Source organism: Cuculus canorus, chromosome 6 (assembly GCF_017976375.1).
Source record: "Cuculus canorus isolate bCucCan1 chromosome 6, bCucCan1.pri, whole genome shotgun sequence".
Classification (NCBI taxonomy): domain Eukaryota; kingdom Metazoa; phylum Chordata; class Aves; order Cuculiformes; family Cuculidae; genus Cuculus; species Cuculus canorus.
In genome coordinates, this window is record NC_071406.1 from 9,699,717 (window position 1) to 9,721,476 (window position 21,760).

Below are 21,760 nucleotides of genomic sequence, written 5' to 3' on the forward strand. Positions count from 1 at the left end.
TGGGAATTTCTTTTCTTCATTGTTCATCTGGGGATTGAAGTGGCATCCAAAAGCTAACCAAACAAAGCAGCCTGTAGTCAGAGTAGAGTATAGTCATTATCTTCCACTTCTGTAATATTTTGTCATTGTGTCAGCTTCTGAAGTTGGGTTCTCTGAGTAAGGTAAACTTGGCGAGCCCTCCTTGCCGAGCCCAACGTTGTGGTGCTTTGAGAGGTCTCTGCTTTGTCAGGTGGTTCTGATTCTTCAGTAAACATGAATGCTAGTGCAAAACATTGATTTGAACACTATTCATTTAGACAGGACTATAATGACCCTGAAAATACTCCTTCTTTACCTCAAAAACAAGCAACCAACCTCCTGTCCCCAAATTCTGCCCTGTTACAGTCTGTGATTATAGGTCTGCTATTTACAAGAAAACCAACTTCACTGTCCTTCTTTGAGCTTATTTTCAGCATCAACATTTTGATCAACAACTTCAAACACCTTTGGAGAGCTCTTGACAGCACAGTATGACCTGATAAAGGAAAAAAGACTGTAACTCCAACTGAAATTGTCCTGGTTATGGTCTAAGCAGGTGGAAATGCTGGTTACAGGTTGTAAAGGACCCCAGGAATAAAAGTAAGCTGGGATAAAGGATGCTTCCCAAAGACCTTAGATATAATACCTTAAATACATCTCAAGTATAACACCCAGGTTGCTACAGAATCCTGTCATGCTACTTCTCACCATTTATCACCCAGGAGGTGACAAAGCTCATCACTGTCTCTCCTTTACGTGTACCCTCCTGTTAACATCTATTACAGAATTTAAAGAAGATTGTGTTACAGGTGTTAAAGTATTTTTGAAACATTTTGAGGGTAGTTACTGGAAAGGGCTGGGAGAAGGGGTTAGTTTTCTGAGGCTGGGCCAGTGCCCTTAGTAAAGAACCCCTGCCATGAACCTGCCCCAAAACAAGCATAAAGACAGAGATGCTCACGGCCACTTAAAAATTTAAGGGAATGTCAGGAACTTTCTTTCTTTAACTGGAAAAAAATCCCATTTAAATGCTGAAGCCTAGAAATAACTCGTGTCCAGTATTAAACTTGCCCACAACCTGGCAGGCTGCACCCGGCGGTGGTGCTGGGTGGTGGGAAGGTGCTGGCTGCCCTGGCAGGTGCATGGGGGAAAACATGGGAGACAGGGGCCATGAGGAGAGGGTGTGTCCCACCAACTGTGGGGAGAAAGAGGTATCCAACAGCCAGACAGGGTCTGTGGGGAGAAGGGGTGTCCAGCTGACTCACAGGGTCTGTGGGGAGACAGTGTCCTGCTACTTGATGGAAGAGAGGGGGTGTACCACCATCTGATGGGGTTTGTGAGGATGGTTTGAGAGTTTTGCACCAGGGGAGGTTCAGATTAGACTTTAGGAAAACATTTCTTCACCAAAAGGGTTACAGGATCCGGCTGGATCTGGCTGCCGAGGGAGGTTGTTGAGTCACCATCCCTGGAAGGATCTAAAAGATAGGCAGATGAAGTGCTCAGGGATATGATTTAGCAGTGGACAGGGATGATTTGACTTGATGACCTCAAAGCTCTTTTACAACCTAGCGATTCTACGATTAGAGATGTGCTTGACGAGATCTGGGAGAAGGGATTTCCGTCTGCCTAACCGGGTCTCTGGGGAGAAAGGAGTGTCCGACTGCCTAACGGGGACCATGAGAAGGGGGGCTGTGAGGAGGTGTCCACCTGCCTCACGGGGTTTGTGGAGTAGTAGTGTCCCGCTGCTTGATGGGGTCTGCGGGGACGGGGGGTGTCGGGCTGCCTCACTGGGCCTATGACAAAGGGATTGTCCCTCTGTCTGATGGAGGCCGTAAGAACAGGGGGCGTCCTGCCTCCTAGCGGGTCTGTGAGGAGAGGGGAAGAGGCGTCCCGCTGCCTCGCAGGTTCTGTGGGGAGAAGGAAGTGTTTGAGTGCCTAACGGAGACCACGAGAATGGGGGCTGTCCTGCCTCCTCACCGGTTCTGTGGGGAGAAGGAGGCGTTTGACTGCCGAAGGGGGGCTGTCCTGCCTTCTGACGGGGTCTGTGAGGAGAGGGGAGGGGGTGTGCGGCTGCCTCACAAGGTCCGTGGGGAGAAGGAGGTGTCTGACTGCCTAATGGGGACCATGAGAAGGGGGGCTGTGAGGAGGAGTCGTCCACCTGCCTCACAGGAGCTGTGGGAGACAGTGTCCCTCTGCTTGATGGGGTCTGCGAGGAGAAGGGGCTGTCCCGCTGCCTCACTGGGCCTGCGAGGGGGGCACTGTCCCGCTGTCTGACGGGGACCATGAGGAGAGAGGCTGTCCCGCCTCCTGCATGGGGACTGCTGTGAGAGGGCTGCCCCGCTGGCGCCGTGAGGAGGGGACTCTCCCTCGGTCGGACGGGGACCACGCGAAGGGGTCCGTCCCGCCCCCTGGCGGGGTCTGCGCGGAGCAGCCCGCGAGGCGGTGCCTCTCGCTGCCCATGGCGGGCGGCGGCTGAGGGCGGTTCGCGCTCCCGCTCGGCGGCGGCGGCGCTGGGGACGGTGCCGAGGGAGCGGTGCTCGTGTGCAGGAGTAGCGAGGAGCCGAGCACCGGTCTTGGCCGTGGCGGAGCCCTTGCGCCCGGCATGGGCGACAACGCCTCGTCGGCCAACGTGGACGCCAACGCCTCCTCGGTGGGCACGTGGAAGGGCCGGGAGCCTTTCTCCTTCTTCACCGTCCTCATCCTGACTCTGCTGGTGCTTCTGACCGTGGCCACCTTCCTATGGAACCTGCTGGTGCTGGCTACCATCCTGCGAGTGAAGGCTTTCCACCGGGTGCCCCACAACCTTGTGGCCTCCACGGCGGTGTCGGATGTGCTGGTGGCGGCCCTGGTGATGCCGCTGAGCTTGGTGAAGGAGCTGTCAGCCGGGCGGCGGTGGCGGCTGGGCCGGGAGCTGTGCCTCGTCTGGGTCTGCTTCGACGTCCTGTGCTGCACAGCCAGCATCTGGAACGTCACCGCCATCGCCCTGGACCGATACTGGTCCATCACCCGCCACCTGGAGTATACGCTGCTCACCCGCCGCCGCATCTCCAACATCATGATCGCTCTCACCTGGCTGCTCTCTGCTGCCATCTCCCTCGCCCCCCTTTTCGGCTGGGGGGAGACTTACAGCCCTGAGCAGGAGCGCTGTCAGGTCAGCCAGGAGCCATCCTACGCCATCGTCTCCACTGGCGGGGCATTCTACCTGCCCCTCTGCGTGGTGCTCTTCGTCTACTGGAAGATCTACAAGGCGGCCAAGTTCCGCATGGGGGGCCACAGGAGGAATGCTGTGGTACCCCTTCCCAAGGCTGCCCAGGTAAGAGTGTGGGACGGGAGGGAGAGCCCCTGCTGCCTCCCCCAGCTACCTGCACTCCTGCTTCTCTTATCTGCTCGCGGCCGTCACCCCTGCATTGGTGGTTTTGGCTCAGTGAGAAGACAGAGACATGCCCTGGAGGTCTGGTGCAAATTTTGTTCAGACTGTACATGAGCAGTGCTTAGCCGGTCAAAAAGCACCACTCTCAGACAAGAGTTTTGTTCTCATTTGTTTCTTAAGTTTGCCATAAGAGTGGCAGGTACATTCGCTACTGGTCTCGAGAGCCATTTAAAAACTGTCTCATTAGTCTGAATTTGCCATTCCTTGGAATTTTTTCCTCTTTATTTCTATACAGAGTTGATGGGGTTAACGAAGACATAAACAGATCCCTAGGTTGTGTACAGAGTAAATGCATGCACATTTATCTACCAGCACCAGCTTGGTGTGGGATCTGTCAGTGGCTGAATAGATTTTAGTACATAAATGATACGTTTTATTTATGTGCTTGGGCTATTTTACCTTGAATACTGGGAGCATACTGTACATTGCATAGTATTAAAGCAATGAGTAATGAGTTGTTTCTATTTTAAATTCACCAGCTGTCTTAAACTTCACATCCTCTTCCTTCTTATCCCAAACATTGCCCGCAATCCCTCAAAACCCTAGTCACGTGGGAGGTCTCATTCATTTCAGGGATACACTTAACTGACAGGAGAGCTGTGTCCCTCTGGAAAGGTTGAGGTTGCTCCCTTGCGCCCTGATAAGTCAGGCTCTCTGCATGACAATACTGTCACCCATGCCATGTCATCTAGGTGCTCAATAGTGCTCTGTGTAAAGTCTCTCCACTTTCTGTCACTTACTCTCACTCCTACCTGTGGAACTGATTTTTTACAGTACGTTTTTGTAATCGCATGTTGTACTTGTTAAGTCCAGTTCCTTCCTAACAGCAGAAGATGAGTTGTGCGGATGTTAGAGATACCTTAAGACACGTAGAACATATCTGGTCGGTCGAGGCTAATCCTGCAAAGCCGTACTCCTTTGCTAAATGCCTCTAACTTTAATTTGGAGTCATGGTAGGAAATGTTACTGTGGTCACAAATACAAGTTTGTAGGTTGGGTTCCCTCATTCTGGTGAGAGATGACAGCACTGGCATGTGATCAGACTTGCATATTTGGATCATAATGTCCAGGAGGTGTTTTTAATATAAATTGATTTATGAAGCTGTCTTCTATGCAAAATAATTAAATGTCTTTGTGTTAGAAAAGATGAGAATGTCTACTCTAGAGGCATTCTTTTTTTTTTCCTGTGGCCTTCATCCCCTGGATTGGACCAAATTTCTTTTCAAATTGTTTTAAGTGTGATGAATGTAGTGCTTGGAGTTATTGTATAATCCTTCCAAGCACAAAAGGTTTTGAATGCTTTATCTTCTTACATACACGCATACTTATTCAGGACTAGTTTGGCATCTAAAATTCTGGGAAGCTGAATGAGCTGAGGCATTGCAGCTTACGTTTTAGCCTGTACAGAGACATGTTGTTGGTGTGTCAGTTTCAACATGAAAAAAGTCTGGCTTCTAATTGTTAACAGCTCTGTCTGCAGAAACCTTTGTGTGGGCACAGCTAGGCTGGTAGGTAAGTGGGTTTTGGTGATGCAGTGTCTAGGAGCTGCTGTCTAGGAGTCTAGGTGTAGGCTAGGCTGACAAAAGAGCTCCTGTCAGTGTGAGCTGAACACCCATTTTGGAGGGATTGCCAGTATAGCTGTTATGCAATACCACTGAATGCTCGAGCCAGCAGTTCTTAATCTTTCTTATATTTGCAGTGACACTGAATTCTCCTTTTATAACAGTGATTCTTCCATCTGCAATTGGTATGTAGTGTTAGCCTTCCCCATCATGCTGGCACCTTCATTTGCTGGCTTACATAAAATGAGTTCTGTGATGCACATGCAAAGCTTTACTTATCATTTAAAGAAAGAGCTGATGCTCAGCTGCACATGTATACATTAAACAAACCGATGGATCAAAGGAGTGGGCATTCAGGATGCATTTCTTTTCAGTTTTCTTTCTAAGTTGAGGGACTGAGACCTACTCACTTGAGGTTTATCCTGATGCCATTTAAGCTTATAGGAGCAGGATCCTGTCCACAGGAAAAGTTGTTGTTCCCCAGTGAATTCTCCAGAAGAATCTTTTGACACATAACTACTGTTCCCTTTGGCAAAATGCAAAGATAACGTTACCAGGGCAAGGCTAGGGAGGTGATCCAGCTTTGCTTCTCTACATCCAGGGGTAATTAGGCTGCGAGTGTCAGCTCTGTCCTTTTCTCTGATGGGAAAAGTTCTGTTCCACCTCTCCTGTTTTGCTATCAACTCGCTCTAATTTTCTGTTTCTTTCTCATCTAATGTCTCTCCCACCTTTACTTTCTCTCATCCCTTCCTCCTCTGAGAATGCTCACCTGTCATGCTCAGCTTGCATAATTTTCCCTCTCTCACTGTTATTCTGACTGTGAAGTGCCCTCTGCTTCTATGTCAGTTCTTAGCTCCTGTGCCCTGCACTGGCTGATCTGACAGAAGAGGGGCTTTCAACAGCCCGTGCCAAAGACTGGTGGTGCTTTTTAGGCTGGAGGTGAGCAGTAACAGCAGCAATCCCTGCTGGGAAAGATGTCTGTGTTGCACTCAGGAATTAGTTGTCAGGTAGCCCTGAGTTGGAACCGCGTGCCAGGGCTGTGGTTTGTGGCCTGAGGTATACCCAGCAGTGGAACTGGTTCATTCTAGCGAGTTAATTTAAGGAGGAAAAGATTTGAGGTCGTAGTACTCATATGCAAGTAGAAATGCCTTGAAGAAACCAATGCACCAAGTGGAACAATTACGATGATACCTTGATGGTTTTACACAGTGCTTTTCAGCAAACAGAGCCAGGCCCCAAAGTGCTTTGCAGGTTGCCACTGTGTATGTATACATACACACACACAGTCTTACACATAGAATGGGCAGTTGGCTCAGAGCTGAGAGCTGGCTTACATACCTCATGTTCTATATTCTTACAGACATGCAGAATAGAATAGTTACAAAATAACTGTGTTGAGTAGGTTGTGGTTAAAATTTTACTTTTGTTTTTTAAAAACACTTTTTAAACTCTGAAAAAAATAAAGTGAGGGAAATGGACATGAAACATCTGAGGTGCTTTAGTTTTAAGGAGAGCTTGTTTCTTGCTTTCCCTTGATACAAAAATAATGCAAAATTTGGACCACAAATTAGGCTGGTGCTTTTATAATTATCCACTTGCTAATTATGAAACTCCTTAAAAAGCAAATACTACAGTCAATACTGATGTCAGTGACACTCATGTAAAAAAACTGGTGACATACCATCACTGACAAAGGTATGCTCTGTCATGCTTTGTTGACAGTAGATAATAATCCTATAAATAGTTCAATTGAAAAAATGAGACTGCTTGAAAAAACAGTAGGTACTGCTGGATAGTGCCCTTTTAAATCAATGAAGTAGCATAGATTGTAGCATAGATTTTGCCCAGCAAGAATGAAGATGGCAGAATCTGAATATCAGGTTTACTTACATGTAGCAATTACAGGGTCAAGATTAAATTGTATGAGGAGTGGCTGAAGTCACTTGGTCTGGTCAGCCTAGAGAAGAGGAGACTGAGGGGGGACCTCATAGCAGTTTACTTCTTCCTCACAAGGGAAAGAGGAGGAGCAGGTGTGCTGATCTCTTCTCTCTGGTGACCAATGATAGAACTGGAGGGAGTGGCAGGAAGATGTGCCAGGGAGGTTTACGTTTGCTAAGGTTCTTCTCTCAGAGGGTGGTGGAGCACTAGAACAAGCTCCCCAGGGAAGCAGTCATGGAGCCAAGGCTAACAATATTCAAGAAGCATTTGGGCAATGCCCTCAGACACATGGTGTAAATATTGAGGTTGTCCAATGCAGGGATAGGAGTTGGACTCTGTGGTCCTTGTGGGTCGCTTCCAACTCAGGTCATTCTGTCAATCTCTGAAGTTTCCATGTGAGGATTTAAAAATCAAGTTCTATTGATGATTGTTTTGTTGGGTTTTTGTTTTTTTTTTACTTTCTCCCCTCTCAAAATACCTTGTGCAGTGTATGAGTAATTAGGGCTGATCCAAACCTTCTCATTTTTGTGAGAGTCCTTCCCACTGCTTAGATAATATCAGGCCCAAGACCTCCAGTGGTGCAGTGTTATACTGCACCTTGGCCCATTCAGCTTTTCCAACCCACGTAATCAGTCAGAACAATGTGGGAGAAGAAACTGGTTCTCCTTCTCTAAAGGAGTCACAGGCCTTCTGTTTTGTATTTCTGTCTCTGAATGTACCAGTAGAAGAAATGGGTCAGGAACAAACTGCAACTGCCTGGAAAAGAGCAGATGTCAGGTAGGAGAAAGGTGAGGCAGGAAGCAAAGTGGAGTGGCTAGTCATTTCCTGGGAGAAATGCAGAGTGGTTCTTGCTTACAGCAGAAGAAAATCCTGTGAGAGAAAGTAGGTGTTCACGGCAGGGATGAGATGCTGGTAATCTTGCAGTAGGTGTATGTGTTGACCAGGCAGGGAGGGAGCACAGTATGGCAAAGCTGGATGCATTTACAAGGGCATTGAGCATAAGAGCGTTGAGCGCAGGGCCTCACTAGCGCAGGGCCTCACTAGAAACCCTGTGCAAAGTCTGGTCCCTTTTGCAATAGTACATGCCAGGAGCAGCTGGCCAGTGGATTACAGGTCTGCCAAGTGGCAGCACTCGTGCTGGGAGCTGGCACTTGGAATGGTACCCCATGCCAGGAATGCTGAAAGGCAGGTGTCACAACAGGTGAGCCTGATGGAGAGCCAACTGTGAAAGGGCCGTTCACAGTGTGTGCCTGGTCAGCTGGAAATGATGTCCAAGGTGAGCATTAGACACTGATGATCATGGAAAGCTTTCATACAGCTTCCAAGGTTTAAAAGTCCTGTTGAAGATGCAGGCTAAAGGACCTTGCAAAGCAGGGGTACTAGTTACTTTTATAAGAACATTTCGTGCCTCTTTTCCAAATATTTTCTTACAGAAAATTGAAGCGAGATATCTGCAGTCTGCCATGGATATTTACACAGTTTACTTAATCAAAGGTTCCGTGAGAGATCCTGTTATTTTTTCCTAAAGCTCCAGGCTCCTATTTGCACTTTTATTGTTATTGTTGTTATTACAACACTATTCACAAGTTCCAGGCAGAACTAGGAAAAAAAAAAATTGTAAAAACAGCTGTAACAACAGTTACAGTAGAAATTATGTAGATAGGAATACACCTGCTGCCCTCTAATTTATGAAGAATACCATGATCTCTTTTCACTTGCTGTTTAGTATTCGGAAGCCTGATGTTTGTGGAAACTCCTCTCATTTCAGTAGGAGCTTGACCAGGCTGTAAATGCATGCTTCATTAGGGAAAACACCTGAGGACTGTGATATCTTCTATCAAAATAAATTAAATAACTTTTTCTCACAATATGAAATTAAGTGATAAATGAGTCACTACTAGTAAATTCTGAAGTTCAGTTGCAAGTCTTCTAAAACCTGAAGTACTGAAAAGGCTCTGATTTTGGCACACTGGGAGCTCTGTCTTTTGAGTAAGAGTTGAAGGTTAAATATAGTACCAAACTATGCCCAGTGCTAGTGACAATGTCCTTTGTTTGGCTCTTCCCAAGAGGCTTACTTATGTAGCTATTCCTCAGGGCTAAGATGTAATTTTGCAGGGTTGCTTGTCACAAATTTGTCCTCCTGTCATACATTCATCCCTTTTTGCAGAGTGTGATTAAGGGTGTGCAGAACAAGTCCTTCTGCAGACAAATGGTGTGATCCTTGCTACATGAGGGGTGTCCCATTTTAATTGTCAGGACAGATGTGATTTTCATTTTCCTCCATTATTTGCCTGCGCCCATAATCTGCTGCTCTTACATTCTGCAGCCATGTCTCACGTCGGAGGGTGAAGACAGCATTATCCATCTTAAAGAGTGATTGTCTAGCCATTGCTAGTTCTTTCCTTTCTGAGTTGCTGTGCTCATATTAAACAGCGGTCCCCCATGTATTATAAAGCTTACATAGAGGTGGCATACACATGTGGAATAGGTAGCTAATTTAACAATAAGCTGTCTCTGGAGTGGTGTCAAAGTCTTGAAGTGCCTGTGAACTATCATTTCAGCTAATTTTAGAACTTCGGGTTGCATCCTTAAACTGTTTATTTTATTGCACTGTCTTCATAACTGTAGTGCCTAGAAGAACTTTAAACTTGCAAATACTTTAATCTTGAGGTTAAAAGCACAAGGGAGTATTTGGTTTTTGGGTAGACTCTAAGCATACTAATAATTTGTGCCCAGAACCAGTTTGCAACAATCTTGCTGCCACCTGGAGCTCTGAGCCATACTCACTGTGTAGCTGAATGTCTTGCCCTTAGGAAGAGATGAGACAAGATGTACTGTCAGCAGCCTGGAACAACTGATGTTTTCCCCTCTCTTGTGTAACTTCTTTTAAACTGAAGGCTGTTAGAAGCGGTATTTTTCTGACAACGGAATACTTTTTGTGAGAATACCAAGTAGATCTGAGTGAAATAAAGGACAAGTGACAGAAGAGAGAAAATGAGGAACAGAAAACCGTGCTTCTTCAGTAAACCTATTTCTTGATTACTGCCAGAGTGTTTTATTAGCTAATTCAAAATGTGCCTAAGTGTACATCATTTCAGGTACTCCCATCATCATACACTGTATTGGTACTGTGACCAGGCTGCAGGTGGTGTGATCACTACTCTGTCCCTCTCCAGGAGGGAGAATTGTATGTGATGAGATAGCCTCTGTCAAGAAAGAGCAGAAGGCACCTAAGTTCTGTCTTCATAAGGGACTCTTCTTGAGGGGTTTATTTTCCACTGAAATATTTCCAAAGCATTTGATTTATTTATGGGGTAATAAAATATCAACATTTTTCAAAGATCAAACACATTTCTTAAAACTTTCCTTTAATTGAAATCTCATTCTTTCATTAAAAAAGATTCTGTTGGAAAAATATTCCTGCAGATTTAGCTGAGTTTTTTGGGGTGTGCTCCGTCCCTTCTGCAGAACAAGTGGTAGTGCCAAGCTCCTGCATCCACCAGGGATGGGATTTTGAGCTTTGCATCCAGGGCAGTTAGTCCGAAAACAGATTTATCTTGTAGTTGGAGAGTGGGCATTTGTTGCAAGTCCCTCCCTAATACCTTAGGGAAATTACCCAAAGGGCCTGCAATGGAATGAAATTCATTTACGATTGAGGCCTCAGAAACCCTGAAGGTCACACAGCAACATAGAAGGGTCCAGTTTAGGGATAGGCAGAAGGCATGTGCCTTTATTAGTCTTCTTCAACAACATGATTTCCCACTAGGTATCAAGGCATCCAATAAAATAAACTGAAAAAGAATGCCCACAACTCATGGCATCAATTACTCTTTATTTAGCTTTGTTTGTCAGTCACACTCGGCAGCTTTTCCAGTGTAATGAGAAGTCTGGTAATTTTGGCACTCTGGGGCATTTTCTTTTAGCATGAAAGGAACAGAGTTGGGGCCACTTGTGGTAGGTGCACAGATGTCGTGCTGTCATTTAAAAGTAATACTTCACTCAAACAAATTGTCTTGGTAAGAATCCATGTTTGCTTTTGTTTTGAGGTGAAGGAAGCTTCGCATGAACCACAGATGGTGTTTACAGCTCATCATGCAGCTATCACTTTCCAGACAGATGGAGAAACATGGAGGGAACAGAAAGAGAAAAAGGCAGCTCTGATGGTTGGCATCTTAATTGGAGTTTTTGTACTGTGCTGGATCCCTTTCTTCATCACAGAATTAATAAGTCCCCTCTGTTCCTGCAACATCCCACCCATCTGGAAAAGCATCTTTCTTTGGCTTGGCTACTCCAATTCTTTCTTTAATCCTCTCATTTATACAGCATTTAACAAAAATTACAATAATGCCTTCAAGAGCTTTTTTGTAAAGCAGAGATAAAAGGGGACACGGAGGAGAAAATTATTACTTTGTTGTGTAATACAAAGATTTCTTGAGGGAAACATGCCTATGATATGTACGGTTTTCATGCACGAGACCTACTAAAAGGGATTTAAGAACAATGGAAAAAGTGGAAGATGTTTGGATATAAATCTACTGACAGTTTGCAGTTCCCCCTTGGAAATACGTATATGCTGCTCCAGGGTTTGGCAAAGAAGATTGAACCAGTGAATACCTCCCATCTGCTCTTTAGATCAACATGTGTTAAGATCGCAAGTGAAGCACTGTATGTGTCTAATACCATGACCATCAAATCTAACCAGACTGATCTCATGTAAACACCTGCAGGTGCCATTCTGTAGCTCACTCATCGTTAGCAAAGGCACCATTGGGAACTGCTAATTGAGCAATACTGAGATGTTTGTGATATGGGCAGGATGCTGGATTCATTTTTGAGATTTATTTGGAAGGGAATAAACATGCTATAGTCAATCAGTCGTTGAACTGATGAGAAATTAAAATGGGTGACTAAGCAGCTCAAAACCACACCTTAGTATGATGGAAGGGCTGCGTGTTCCCTAGCAAGCCTCAGTCTTTGATGGGAAGGCTTAGTGAAATACAGGTCAGTTATCTCCACTAGGGTTAAGTGACATTTTAGAGCCAAGTATAAAATTATTAAGAGATACTGAGAATATGCTTGCATGGGAGGAGGAGCTAGTGTGGAGTTTTCACCTGGCTTATACTCCATCACTCTACAGGTCTCAGGCTCTCCCTGTTTTAAGAAACTCGGGTGAGGTTAAGATCGGCACCTGATACCTCCAAGTGAAGCAGGACTGTATGCAGTCCATTATTTCATACTACCATAACACTGGGCGTATATTTGCTATTACAAACACCAAACGTTGTAGTCAATCACCAGGCTTGCTGGCAGCAACGTGTGGCTGCTTGTCAGTGGAAGGTACCTGTGCTGTGCTGTCTGGGGTCCTTGTCTCATAAATATTACTGTAAGAAAGGTATTGATGCCATCAGGTCTGAATGACTCCAAAACCTCCAGTGTGACTCAAACCCAAGCCTTAAATTGTTTTTCCAAGAATTAACAAACACGCTGTCCTGACAAGTATGTACATACATAAATTAAAAGACAAGTCTTGCCATGGATACTGCCCAGTGTCTCTCTCTCTATTTTTATCTCTAGTGCGTTTTAGTTTTTGTCCTTCCCTGAAGGGGGATGCTGATGGTATCTCTGAGTATTCTCTGCATGGCAGCTTTTTACTGACACAGAGTCCCAGCACCGTCTCCCATTTCCTGCTTAAGCGTCTATAGGTACCATAAAGGCTCCATTTGAAGCTAGGGTTTAACCTTTTACGCTGCCTTTCTCTGCCAGTTTTGTGTTTCCTGGAGCTTAGGCAACCTTTTGATTCAAAGCGTACTCTTGGGCAAACAGCACAAAACAACTAAAACTCACCAATTTCAGGCCCAGCAGTCTACAACGCTGGTATCTTGATCTCACTGAAGCGCATCACACTCGGCCTCACCTCTGACAGTTACCATGCTGTTGGGTATTGCACTGATGTGAGTGCTGATCATGAAGCCCCAAAGTCTTGGCATCCTGGCGGTTTCTTCACAGGCAATAGCAGCTACATGTATTCGCAGCAGCTATGTGTATTTGCGTCAGCCAGGTGTCCTTGCATTAGCTAGGGACTGACATACCTAGCAGTCACATCAGGGAAATGTTATCAAGTATCTTGTAGTCTGGAAAACAGAAAAGTGATGCAGCCTTTACTTGCTTAATTGTAAATCAGAGTTTATTGCAGTGTAGTCTAAAATGATTCATGTGTCTGGTGATGCGAATTTGTGCTTTATGCAGGTATATAGGCAACCTAGACCGAGGCAAGTTCCAACTCCTTTCTAAATAAGTGATTTTAACAAATGCTGTCTGTTGAAGGGCACATCCCACCAGTTCCTTAAGGGAACTACCTGGGCTCATCTCATTAGCACAAGTCTGTGTAGCTTATGCATCTATGCAGGATGCTTCTCCCCTCACTTTCAATGTGAATTAAGAAATTTTAATAACCTAGAATTAGAAAAAGTTTTTAGATAGTGGCTCAGACTTTTAAATGCCAACTAAAAAAAATCTTTCCCATGTGAATCTCATTTACCTGCATATGGAATAGCTACAGTTCAAACTAGTGTTTGGAGGAAGGAAGACACACACGTAAGAGTCTAAAAGTTACTAAAACCTGTAGGCCTTATACAGAACCATTGGTGAATTTTTCAAGTTAATTGATTTTTTTTCATGTAAGATATTGCTCTAAAAACCTTGAAATCCAAACAAATGCCATGGAAAGAGAAAATGAAGAGGTCATCTTAAACTAGTTGTTGAAAAGCATGCAACTCTCCTGCACGTGGCCACTCCTCAGGCTTCCAATAATCATGTTTTGGCCAAATTTTAGTGCCTGTAAGATAAGCAGTTATTGGCAGGCAGGTCTAAGACAACCTGGCTGCGCATCACAGTCTATGGCTGCAGCAGCAGAGCTATTTGTTCCAACTGTATTTGTCCACTAACTAGAGGAATACCAGGCTCTGGTTCTGGTGCAGGAACCTTTCCAAGAAGTGACATAGATTTTAAAGGTACATTTTGCTATGGCTTGGCATCTGGTACATGAGAAAATACCATAAAGCCAGAAGAGAACTGTGCAGTTCAGTGTGGGTGCACACTGCGCTGGTGTTACTGCAACTGCTGAAGATGCAGCAGGGCTGTCTGTCTTCAGTTAGCTTGAGAACTGGTAGCAGAGCTACTGACGTAGCATACAATGTAGCTCTCCACCTCCTCAAAGATGGATTTAGCTTCCCTGGGAGGTGAATCTGAGCCTCTGTAATTTTCCTGTGAGAAGTTTGCCAGATAACTAGTTTAATGCTCTGCCCACCTGCCCGCCATCTGTGACAGCAGAAAGTTGTTACAGGATGACAGGCTGCCACTGAAAGCTGCTTGGCTTCATACTCACCCAGAGGCGACGTGAAACAGACAGAGCTTCCATTTCACTAGTGCTTCTTTTAGAAAGCTCATAACAAAATCGGCTTCCCACACTGGCTCTGTACATGTCTGTGTTTAGAAGAGCAGCAGCACATACTCAGGATTTTAAATCCTGGATTTTAAGCACATGGATTCTGAGTTTAGCATGGGGGGAGAAATACATTTTCTGGAGTTATGGCCTAACCTGCTGGATGCTGCTTCCTGCTTAAAGATAGAAAAGGCATTATCACCCCCTGGCTTTCTGCACAGCAAGCACAGCATTTTACCCATGGATTTGTGTGCCAAACTCAGTAATTTGGTGCAGTGGGAGTGTCACTGCTGGATAGTCATCAGCCTTGATTAAAAAAAGTTAGAACAGGAGATAATTTTCTACCTCCCTTGGTACTTTATTTCTGTGATTAATTACTCTCATTATTAATTTTGCAACTTTATTTTAATTGAAAAAAAGAGGAAAGAGTAAAATCAGGCATGCAAGCATTCTTCTTCCTGGCAATTCCAGCATTAGAGTTTAGCTTTTCCGTTATTGCTGCGTATTTATTCTTAGCTTCAAGACAGACCAAAGGAAATACAGAAAATACTACTCCCATGTGAACCTAGAGAAATGATACAGCATCTTGAATATCCAAATAGGGAAAGAAAAAAAAAAATCAGCTATTCTAAAGAAACAGCATTTGGCAGTGTTTAGGCATATGGTCATTTATTTCCCCAAACAGAAGTTGCTGATTTGGAGCACACCAGTCATTTCTGATTGTACACAGTGGACTATTAGTTTTAATTTTATTTCCTGACACTGTATCTGCTCCTAGAACAACTCACTGGAGACTTATCGCTCAGCAGAAAGGCACTGCTGTATCCTGCAGCAAGGCTCCGAGAATCTTGCAGCTATATTGAAAATAAGGCCATAGTTTGTTGTGCTGCTGGAATCTACAGAGTGTGCAGAAATCCAAATGCTTTGGAAGATGAATGTGAACAGAAAATGCTAATAACTTTCATGCTCCTCTCTCCAGGAGACCCACATCCATGCTGCAGCTTCCATGAAGAAAGCTCTTCAGTTTTATTATAGTACCCAGGGGTTCCTGATTTTTCAACCATAATTCAATCTTTCCTTCTAAATCGCAGTTTTACATGAGAATTACCAAGCCCCTCTCCGTGAAGATTGATACACCAAGAGATGATGGGTTTGGCCCCGCGAACAGACATTGACAAACCCCTATGGGCTGTACCTCATAAGCTAGTCTACACCAGTCAGCGAGACACTGGGTATGAGTAGCAGCTGATGACAGGAAAGTGCTGCTGGGTGTGGAGCACCAACCCTGCCTGAAGAGCTGCGTAAAGAGGCAGTGCCTGCCTTGGGCTCCAAGGGCGAGAGCCTGAGTAGCTCTGGCGTCTGCTGGCTGAGTTCAGATAGGTGGCAGCTGTGGCTCTGTAGACACTGCATGAATAAACAGGCTTGTGTTTGTAATTTTTTTTAGATAAAGGACTATTCTAGGAGTCTGTCACCCACCACTTGAATGAGTAAGATTTGAATATTGCCTTCTACACATGTCCTGCTTACAGACCTAATTTAGCAAAGCTGGCGCTAAGGAGGTAGATGTACCAGCAAGCACAAATCTCCAGTTCTCCATTTCGCATGAATACCAGCAGCTATACAAGACAGGCCCTAAAAGAAGCAATACCCTTTTCTCTCATGCAAGTAATGTTATGTTTCTAAAGAAATTTCAGCAAAGTTTTGCTGTCTCCTATATGACTGGGCATACCTGTACCATAGCGTCTGTGGAGAATAAAGAGCGCGTCATGCTACTTGGTCATGCTTTTCTCCCCCATCAAATACTGTTTGGTTCAGGAACCTACACACTGAGGTCACTCTCCAGTAAGCAAATTTTTCAGGAAATGAAAAGGAAGAAACCTTAGAGAAAGTATCAGTCACATTTTAACTTGCCTTCAAAGATTTTCTTTTATTCAGATCAACAGTGACTTGGTGCAGCACTCCCATTCGTTTTGACATACTGTAAGAAAAAGATTGCCTGGATTTTGTCACGCTCGGATTAGGTGTATGTCACCAATGTCACTCTCAAAAGATATTTTACAAGTGCATTCATGGAACTGTGTTTAAAGAAAGTTAAAAGCCACAGTCTAAAAGTGTATGCCTTAAGTTCAGAGACTGTCTCAGCTTCTGAAACTATAAAGCCAACTTTGCCGCAGTTTATTCACCAGGGTATCAAAATAATTATATTTATTGAAATGCAAATTAAAGCTCTACACAGGCTCTATGAAATTAAAAAAGATTTTTGTTACAAGCCCTGTAGATGTTAATTTACAAGCCTGATAGCACCAAATGAACTCGGGGCAAGATCTTTCTCTTTTAAACATTCAGAAGAAATCCAGCAACACTAAGGTAAAATTCTGAGAAACTCGTAGTTCCTCCCATGCAACCAGCTGCAATGGAGAATTAGGACAGACTGCTTGCTCTAGGTTTGTATACTGGGGACTGGGATGTTTAAGTTAATCATTGAAAGAATCAAGATACACAAGACCTATTCCTTCTGGTAATAAATTGCCAGTTTAAACAAAATAAAATAATCACCTTCTAGTTGGTAAAATAAATATTTAGATGCTCCATGATGATGATATCCATTCCAAACATTTAAACATTTTGCTTTCTTGAGAGCTAGACCACCAGCACAGTGAAGCAGAAGATCATCCCAGCCTAATACCTTGTCTCTACTGGTGGCCAGAACCAGGAATTTCAAGCAGAAGCTTGTGTTTCTCATAGCATTACCAGGTCTCCTACTGCCACAGACCCCACAGGTAAACTCCAGTTTAAGCCTGCATTGGGCAGGCCAGTTTCTCACTGCTTGTTTTGTTGCTTCGTTCCATTACATGTTTTTATTTTTTTGGTAAATTTAAGTTGGCTTTTGTATTTAGAAGTGCCTTTACTTTGGCACTTAGAAACCTACTTGTTTTTTTTAATGCTTTGAACTTCACTGTCAGTCCAAACTTCATTTGCAACATCAGATCATTACTCGTCACCTGAGTATATTCAGAGGCTAAATATATAGCAGCCTTTATTTATGCTAAAGCTGAAAGCAGTTGTAGGCAGATCACGTCTCTCCTCTTCAACTCCACATGCAGTGTAGTTCCTTTTATCCCAACGAGCTACTTGTTTTTATTTTGTACTTCTTAACTCTCTCACTTCCCATGGCAGTGAAGTTCCTATTCTGCGCATTTTCTGATTCTGAGCTCGTTCTACCGATGCCCCAGGAATGCCTCCCTGTTTACAATATCAATACAGGTCTTTAACAGATGAACAGGGGAAACATCTTTGATAGAACAATAAGCATCTTCTAGTCCGTATCTCAACTAAGTTACAAAGCAGTAATAGTAGCTGTGGTTGTATAGTTCTATCTCATATAGGTAACGATGAAATATGTTAACCTGCAAGCCTGTTCTTCAAGTGTTTTAATTAAAGTGATGTTTTTATCCCTCCTCCTTCACCCACTGTTGTTAATTTTATCTGGGCGTTTTACAGGAAACTGAGCACAGATGAGAATGATGTCCTCATAGTTTCTTCTGAAGTCAGTGAAAGCTGAAGGCATGAAATCTTCAATGTAAGAAGGATATGGAGCTGTTGGAATGGGTCCGGATGAGGGCTACAAAGATGATCGGAGGGCTGGAGCACCTTCCCTATGAGGACAGGCTGAGAGAGTTGGGCCTGTTCAGCCTGGAGAAGAGAAGGCTCCGAGGAGACCCTGTAGCAACCTTCCAGTACATGAAGGAGGCTACAAGAAAGGCAGGGAGGGACTATTCATAAAGGCTTGTGGGGGGTAGGACGAGAGCGAATGGGTATAAACTGGAGAGGGGCAGATTTAGACTGAACATTAAGAAGAATTTCTTCACCACGAGAGTGGTGAGGCAGTGGCACAGGTTGCCCAGGGAAGCTGTGGCTGCCCCATCCCTGGAGGTGTTCAAGGCCAGGTCGGATGGGGCTTCGGGCAGTCTGATCCAGTGGGATGTCCCTGCCCATGGCAGGAGGGTTGGAACTACATGATCTTTACAGTTCCTTCCAACCCTAATTGTTCTATGATTCCATGAATTGGGTATTTTGGCATGAACATGTGCCATCTTCACTGAGAGTTCAGTATCTTAAGCAGATGTGTACTGAAGACAAAAATAACCTTCCATGGATCTCCTTATACCAGGTTTTATAGTTTATGCCAAACACCAAAACACCAAGATTATCCAAAGCACCAAGAGAAAACAAAATGTTACAGATTGCTATGTGACATGAAATCACCCTTGTGAGTGAATATTGGCACAACCTTTTAATGCACTTGTAATTCAAAAGCATGTTATGGCTTCTAAAACCAGTTCCACTTTAAAAACACAATAGCAGAAGGTCACCGAATTCCAAACATTCTTTATTTTATATTCGCTGCCAAAGAGAAAGTAATTGAACAGCACAGTCATCAGTGTTATCGAGAAAAAAGAGAACGAGGATTTTTTTCTCCTGAAGATGTGATTTACATTAAGTCAGTCCAAAATCCTGATGTTAAGTAGAAAAAGCAACTGTTTTAATTATAAAATACTGTATATACAGATAGAAAAATGATTCAGAAAGCGTTCCACAAAGTTTCTAAACTTTGAAGGGCAAATCTTCAGCAGTTAAAAGGGTTGTTGTCTTCAAAAGTGAGCATCAGTTCCTTTGAACACAGTGTCTTGAGTTTTTATCTTCTTATATTACAGGTGAAACAGACTTCGATTTTCATCCCAGCCAGGGATAGTGCGATGGTCCTAGTAATTTAGGTGTTTTTTTCATGGAGCTATTAATTTAACAAGCACACTCGCTATATATAAAAATGAAATTTCAAAGAAATTTATACAACAGCTAGACTTTATAAAAATATAGATCTATAATTTTACACTAGGAATTATCCAAGGTAAATTTCCATTTTCTTATGCCTTATCCATTAAAAATTAACTTTTAACCTTTGGAATCTTATCTATGGCTAGAGTGTAAACTAAAATAATGTGAAGTTATTAGCTGGTGAAGACAGTTTCAAGAATCTCCTTCTGTGGGTTTTTTGGCCAAAACTCAACAAACCACTGCATTCCACAGTGCTCATCTTGTGGTACTGGTCATATTACACAGTACATACCTACTTATTCCAGAATCTTGACCTAATTCAGTGTTAATACCCAAATAAAAACATCCCCATCATCCCTACTGGGGAAGAAAAAAAAACCCAAATAAATAAAATTAGACAATATTTCTATTTTGCTGTACTGTGTTAACTCTTTACTATGTAGTGGAGGCAATAATGAATAATACAGACATGTGATGAAGGAACGAAAAACCGAATACATACCGAACCCCACTTTTACAGCTGTGTGTATATATATTTTTTATATATATATCTATATATATATCTACATTGCAGTTATAACTGTCACCTCACAAAAGACAGTCAATGGACTGAACAATCATCTATAAACTTCACCAGCTGGAATTCTTCAGGAAGAACTGGCTTTCAGCTTAGACAGCAGCATTTCATTCTTACGGCATTCCTGTTAACAGAAAGCAAACAGGTTAAGGAGGTCGTTGCCCTTAGCTCTGTTAGTTGTATCTTCACATTAGCAAAACCAAACTCTCCTATTTTGAAAGATCTCCAAAATCCAAAGTAGCAAGGAGTGAGTTATGAGCCCAAGATAATTCCAATTAATCCATAATGCTATTCCAATGGTAATAATAATTAAAGTTTATGACATTCAAGCCAAAAGGAATGCTGCTTGACCATTTGTCTAGAGTTGTAACAAGTAGCTAAAGTAAATCCACCTTTTTAAATGTAAATTGTATAAATCCAGAACTTGACAGTTTGCAAAAAAGTCAGTGTTCAGGGAACAACTCTTAAGACCAGAAATATATTTACATAAAGTACACACCAACTATTTCCAACACCACAAGCACAACTTCATTTATTTTTAAGGACAGCAAGGTTGGGTAGAAATTCCATCACAGGGCAGTGGAAGAAAACCAGCTTATACATGTATCCAAAAAAACCTGAAATTCCAACTGGGATGTAAAATTCTGTATGTCAGAAAAGCAGCTGAGCAGTCCCTGTCAGAATGTTCCAGAGAACATTGGTGGAAGTAGGAAGGAACCGTGTCAGAACAAAGCAGAACAAATTACAGAAAGATGTTTTTGCTCAACATCTGAAGCCAAATGACAATTTTGCCTGGCAGCACAACTTTGCCATTCATTATCATGGAGACAATAATTAACAGAAGCACATTATGATTAAAAGCTGGGGGAAGGCTAAATCAGTGAAGCATTAAGCAGTGCTTTCACAGTGCTGTGCTTAGAAAACCAGGCTGGTTCCTAAAGGTATTTATAACTACTGAGACCCTGGATTCTCTCCCTTATTCACACATTTCCACAACCCTCTTTGCTCTAATACCTAACTGCTCTCAGATCTTCAAGAGACTCCATTTGGACACCTAAATATACAGCTGGTTTGGTAACAACTAATCCTTGCCCTGTACCGTGGACGCATGCTCATCTATTGGGTGAAGAAAAGACTTCCAGAATCAAATCCAGTGTCCAAGAATCACATGGTGATAACCAAGAGACATTGTGAACACAGTGCTATAAACATTATATTAGCAACTCTTGTGCATGTATTAATGCACGTGTCAAGCCAAAATAGGTCACTGAACACCTGCCAGTTTACATTAACAAAAACATTCTTACCTCCTTAAATTCTTTCACTGTTTTAAAGTAAAGTCTCTGTTTCTCTAGGAGCTCCAAGTATTCATCATTTAACTGGTCTCTTCGCATTTTGTTTTCTTGCTTCTTCTTTTCCATCTGTTGGTGAACAGGAAGGATAAGAGGATAAGGAATAAGGAATACACGCACGTATACTGAACAACTATTTATAATAGACAAGGCAAGAGAGATGCTTCACAAATTATACCCCTGGCTTGTGCTTTAAATGCAAAGAACTTTTAGGCCAGCCCTTAAGAAAATTAACCAGCTGATGCAGAAGCCTCAGTACCAGTGGTGCTATAGGTAGCATTCAGAATTAAACTAAGGCTCCCATCTCTGCAAGCCAACAATCTTGCTCGCCAAACAATCCTCCCCCAATGATGACACAGTGAAATTAATTAACGAAAGGGAAAAACAAAAGGGAGGGTTGTGATGCAACACTGAGACCTTGCTCTGGTTGATCAGCTGTGTCTTACAGCGAGGGCAGGAGACATCTTCACTTTTCTGTGCAACGCTGCACTTTAGCAAGACCCACACGTAAGAAATCTCTCTTTTCTCCTTGTGCCAAAGTTTTGACAACCACAACTGAAGACCCTTAACGTGAGAAGGACTGGTTCTTATTAAAGAACAGAATGCCTT

At 43.4% G+C, this 21,760-nt stretch overlaps 2 protein-coding genes across 3 annotated transcripts in view; one reads left to right on the forward strand and one right to left on the reverse strand.

Annotated features, from left to right (window-relative positions):
* Nucleotides 1-2,490: 2,490 nt before the first annotated feature.
* LOC104068626 (5-hydroxytryptamine receptor 5B) lies at nucleotides 2,491-17,945 on the forward strand. Its single transcript, XM_009571531.2, has 2 exons — nucleotides 2,491-3,328; nucleotides 10,992-17,945. Exons 1-2 carry the CDS (start codon nucleotides 2,618-2,620, stop codon nucleotides 11,322-11,324), a joined length of 1,044 nt encoding a protein of 347 aa, XP_009569826.2. The 5' UTR covers nucleotides 2,491-2,617; the 3' UTR covers nucleotides 11,325-17,945.
* A 786-nt stretch (nucleotides 17,946-18,731) lies between these two features.
* Nucleotides 18,732-21,760, reverse strand: part of CCDC93 (coiled-coil domain containing 93) — a 47,597-nt gene continuing 44,568 nt past the window's right edge. The window contains exons 22-23 of one of the 2 annotated variants that reach the window (XM_054069948.1): nucleotides 21,107-21,220; nucleotides 18,732-19,923 (exon numbers count right to left, since the gene is read on the reverse strand). In XM_054069948.1, the coding sequence (XP_053925923.1) occupies nucleotides 19,870-19,923; nucleotides 21,107-21,220 (168 nt within the window). In that variant the 3' untranslated portion in view covers nucleotides 18,732-19,869. Of the gene's footprint in view, nucleotides 19,924-21,106; nucleotides 21,221-21,760 lie in introns of those variants that run through there. The other variant, XR_008450383.1, reaches the window with a different exon arrangement.

Excerpts from the sequence above, each read along its gene's own strand:
- LOC104068626 (XM_009571531.2), top strand. The coding sequence starts at position 2,618 with ATGGGCGACAACGCCTCGTCGGCCAACGTGGACGCCAACGCCTCCTCG. Across the intron at positions 3,329-10,991 it reads CCCTTCCCAAGGCTGCCCAG|GTGAAGGAAGCTTCGCATGA; the intron begins GTAAGAGTGTGG and ends TTTTGTTTTGAG.